General features: G+C 34.5%; 1 protein-coding gene across 1 annotated transcript; it reads right to left on the reverse strand.

Moving 5' to 3' along the window:
* Positions 1-2,553: 2,553 nt before the first annotated feature.
* On the reverse strand, positions 2,554-3,495 carry LOC138438302 (olfactory receptor 9K2-like). Its single transcript, XM_069586473.1, has one exon. It carries the CDS (start codon positions 3,493-3,495, stop codon positions 2,554-2,556), a length of 942 nt encoding a protein of 313 aa, XP_069442574.1.
* Between the last annotated feature and the right edge of the window lie 1,669 nt (positions 3,496-5,164).

Consider the following 5,164-nt stretch of genomic DNA (forward strand, 5'->3'; position numbering starts at 1 on the left):
GAATTATAAGACAATCAACATATGCGCATGTCCCAAAACTTGTAACCGGGGAAGAAGAGACTGTGCATTGCGAAGGAGAGTGTTTGAGACATCTAATGCAATCTTCTGCCTCTCAAGATCATATCACTATTGAGAGACTTCTCCATGTGAATACAGACTTAAAGTTCCCTCAAAGTAACGACTTATGATGTACATGATGGAGAATACAATTTTCAGACTCCCTTGGAATGTGACGGTGTTCGTAAGCAATCCATGCAACATTGAAAAAGGAAATACTTCATCAATAAAAGCCAACAAAAGGTCGATAAGACATCAGGTGGTTCTGATGGAATCTCGATGGCACACATAATGAGAGAAATACAAATTAGGCACTACTTTTCATATAAGGCCTGTGAAACCAGAAAAAAAATCTTTACCAAAAATGTTTATGACAATTAGAAGAAAGTAAGAGAGAGCTTAACTTAACACCTTTGAAAGCGTTCTGCCTTGATTTTCAACTTTCCCAGATTTCTTCCAACATCTGGCATGGTTTAAGCAATGCCACTTTGAAGGTTATACATTGGAATAATGTAATCTGTGATAGCTGCAAAACAGAAAATATAATCCACCAGACTAAAATCTAAAGCAAACGAACCTAGGCCTTATTGTTAGTCAGTATTCTGTTGCCTTTTCCAAATAGTCTTCAGTAACTCACACCTGTTAGATATATCAAAGAGTGACATTCTAAGGGTATCAAATATGCAATGGAAATAAGTAAAACCAAAACCTAAAAATGGTATTTTCCAGACACAATAATCAATGCCAAAGATCAGTTTCCCAAGTTTATTTGAATTCACATTTCCCTCTTAAATGATATTTTTCTGAATATCAAGGAAAATGGCAGCATCTGAGCATCACGAAAAATGGTAGATTCACCAGTTTAGGGAGAAAGATAAATATAACCTTGATATATTAAGTCACTTAGCTTCTCACTTTGTCTATTTAATAAGAATATTCATTTCTCAAATCTCTTACCCTAATCAATATTAACTCATGAAGACATTTGCCATTGTACATTCATCAAAGGAGGTTTTGCTATCTTAAAAGCAGAAAAACAGAAGACCTTATCAAAGACCCATATTTTAGGTTTTCTCAATGCCAAGTGTATGGACAAAACTCATAATTATATTTTATTTCTTAGGATTAGTTCTTGCCTAGAATTTAATGTTGTCCTGACTTAGGCATTGTAATTATTTAACTAAAGTATTACTTACATCAACTGTAAAAATGGTAACTCTGGCACAACTTTCTCTAGACCTTGGCTTCCTAAGTTTAATATCTATCAGACCTATGGAATGCTGCTTAACCCACCTTCCCTTCTCAATTGACATCTAATATTTAGAACTAATCACATTTTAAAATCACCCCATATTCAAATAACCCAAACATATTCAGACATAGACAAATAACACATGCGTGCACACAAACATGTATGTACATTTACATATAACCCAACTGTCCGTAGAGCTTATTATAAAGTTTAAGATGTTTTTAACTGAGATTTTCAAACTGACTTTATTTCAACTGAGTGTTTTCATTAATCACGTCTGTGTGTGTGTTCAGTCAGTCAGTCATGTCTGACTCTTTGCAGCTCCATGGACTGTAACCCGCCAGGCTCCTCTGTCCATAAGATTTTCCAGGCAAGAATACTGGAATGGGTTGCCATTTCCTACTCCAGGGGATCTTCCTGACCCAGGGATCAAACCTGCATCTTTTGCATCTCCTGCATTGGTAGGTGGATTCTTTACCACTAGCACCACCTGGGAAGCCCCCTGTTAACAGCGTATTCACTACCAATAATTTGTATTACCCAGAAGATAGAGGACATGAGCTGTAAAACATCATAAATATCATAAACTATTCTCATCATGTGGGAGAAAAGTAGGATGACCATGCCATTCAAGGAAAACCAAACAAAGGTCATAATTTAAACCAAATGAATGCAAATTTCCCATGTTCATTTTTATTTGGCCCCTATTTAATTCAACAAAAGTCACTGTTTATGTAGCTTTTCCTTTTTCCTTTCATCATATACACATGCCCTCACATCTTTGGCATGACGTTAAAAACAAAACAACACTAGCATTTATACTGTTATTTGCATATAAACCAGTTGGGTCATACAGTTTCCAAACGAATTCTTATACTTAGATATTTTCTAAATTTTACTTAGGTATGCTTGGAAGAGAAACAATAATATTTTATTCTTCTCTGTTTACATATATATTATTGCCTGGAGAGTGAAAAATATATCTCTTTGTAGAAATACAATAAATTTTCATGGCTGTCCAAAACTTTCAGATTTAACATTGCCTTGTGGAAAAGTGAAAAGTAAATAGTAAAAAAGTGAATTTGTAGAATATTTATAGGATATTATTAATGCTGTTGAATAAAACTTTAAGGTTTTTGATTTTGCTTTGGCTTGAGAAACAACTTGAGCATTAAATGCATAAGTCTAGCAGATTTGGAGAACAAAATCAAAGGATGCAAGAAAAAGTAAAAGTGGAAGCATATTTAGAGTAAAACTTTTGTCTTCCATACAACTTTTCTCATGGCATCTTTAACATCCTTATTTCTTAGAGAGTAGATTAAAGGGTTCAGCATAGGCGTGAATAAAATGTAACATACTGAAGCCACTTTACGAAGTTCTGGGTTACTTGGTGGTGTGAGATACACAAAGGAGACAGTCCCATAAAGCAAACTTACAACCCCCAGGTGAGAGCTGCAAGTGGAGAAGGCTTTCTTCCTTCCTTCACTGGAGCGGATCTTTAAAACTGTGGACACAATATACATGTAAGAGACTACGATAACAACTATCGTGGGCAAAATAATAAGAATAGCCAAACTAAGTGACACCATCTTATTCATAAAGACATTGGAACAGGAGATCTTCTCAATTGGGTTTGAATCACAGTAGAAGTGATCGATAACTCGAGAGGCACAGAAAGACATTGAAAATGTTACACTGATTTGAAGGATGGAACTGACCCAGCCACAGAGATAAGAACCAGCCACCAGCTGGATACAGAGACTTCTTGACATGCGGACAGTATAGAGAAGCGGGTTGCAGATGGCAATGAAGCGGTCATAAGCCATGGCTGCTAAGACAAAGGCCTCTGTTACCATGAAAAGTGCATAAAGAAACAGCTGAGCCACACAACCTGCAAAGGATATGGTCTTTTTCTGAGACAGGATGTTGACCATGGCTTTGGGTACAATAACAGTGGAGTAGGAGAGGTCAATGATGGAGAGATTGCCTAGGAAGAAATACATTGGTGTGTTCAGCCGGGGATCAGTCACAATGATGCCAATCATGCTAAGGTTCCCCAGAAGGACCATCCAATAAACAATCAGGAAAAGTAGGAAAAGGAGACTGTGGAACTCTGGACGGACCCTGATGCCTACAAGAATGAAGTCAGTCACTTCTGAATGGTTGTCTCCTCCCTTGTCACCCATGGCAAACTTCTGCTTAAAGGCATAAGAGAAAGTCAGCAAAGTTTCTACTCTTTAGCTAATATCACAAATAACTCTTTGCATCTAAAAATACTTTATAACTGACATAATATTTTCATATCCATTATTCTAATTAAGCTTACACATATGGCAAAAGAAATATGAGAGAGAGTTTGAGTTGCCTGAGGTAACACAGCTGGTTAAAAATGGAATTTAGACTCAAGATGAAATATTTTGAAATCAAGTCTAGTGTTAATTTCAACACAACAGAGTTTATCAAATGAGATATTTTGTGAGATGTCATCTGTGATTTCAAAATTCTAAAATTTGATAAGCTTGTACTAAGAAAAAGATACTTCCATATATTTTATCATTAAATATTCACTTTTACATGTAATACTTTGCTTCAATTCAGTAATAAAAGATAAATGAAGGAAAAGAAGCTAAAAGTACATTCCAAGATAATATGAACTTTCTACACAAAAGAGCTCTTACAATTGCAAGTACATTACTAAAGAACTAAATTGCCTTACTTTGAGATCTTTTAAAATAAAATCAGTCTTCAACTTCTGGAACTAGTCTAATTTTATTTAAGTGAGAAAGTAAAATGTGAATGATACCTTTATATTTTTTATCCTGTGAAGTTTATTGACACTGGTTTTCTCTATATAAATCTGTCAAGACATTCACTTCATCTCAAACTTTTCCAAATGAGAGAAAGAACCAATCAAAAATGTTAATCTGTAAGAGAATATATTAAATAGCAAATTTTACTGAACTCATAATATGATGGTTAGAACTCAGTAGTTTTGAGAACGAAAGTATTAATTTCCTGGAAGCATCCAAATTAACTTATTTGAATTTGGGTGACCTGTTAAACAATCAAGACAATTTTTGTTCATTTTAAATATTTCTATTATTTTTCTATGAAACAATGCACTCATTGTCAATTAAGTTGTCTAGCAATTAAGGATAACCTTACACATCTTTTCTTCTTGATGATACCTAAACCAACTGTCATTTATCCTTTCGAAGACTGGTATGAATAATAAAAGCCAGCAAATGATCCACAAAATATTTTTACCAAAATTAAAATGAATGTATACTAACGATCAAAACCTTAGAAAATATGCTGAGTTTCATTTTGAATCTCAAGATTCCCTCAATTGTAAGAGCTTTTATTTTGTGTTTTTTATGATCCACAAAAAATTCCCTGGATCCTGAAACCTTCATGACTTTCTCTGCTTCTTTCATTTGTTGCTTTTCCCAATAACTTTCTCAAAAAAAAAAAAAAAAGGGAATTCCCTGGTGGTCCAGTGGTTAAGAGTCCATGCTTTCATTGCCAAGGGCCCAAGTTTGATCCCTGGTTGGAGAACTAAGATCCCACAAGCCACACGGTGCATGGCCAAAAAAAAAGCCATGAAATTAATTCATGGGTAAATGGCTGAACAAAATAATAGTATTCTCAGTCACTAGCCTCACTCTACTGCCAAACTACATGTGTGAAACCCATTCAAATAATTTTAATTTGGTTTTAATAGGCTATGACATAACAAATTAAATTAAGTTTAAAGGTTAACATTCATGAAGATGGTTATATTTTATTTTAGAACTAATAGAATGACTCTTTTAAGACATAAAGCTGAATGGAACATTTTCAAGCATAGGTCAC

This window comes from Ovis canadensis, chromosome 3 (genome assembly GCF_042477335.2).
Source record: "Ovis canadensis isolate MfBH-ARS-UI-01 breed Bighorn chromosome 3, ARS-UI_OviCan_v2, whole genome shotgun sequence".
NCBI classification, from domain to species: domain Eukaryota; kingdom Metazoa; phylum Chordata; class Mammalia; order Artiodactyla; family Bovidae; genus Ovis; species Ovis canadensis.

What these genes read in the sequence shown, in the direction of transcription:
- LOC138438302 (XM_069586473.1), bottom strand. Translation starts at nt 3,495, where the DNA reads ATGGGTGACAAGGGAGGAGACAACCATTCAGAAGTGACTGACTTCATT.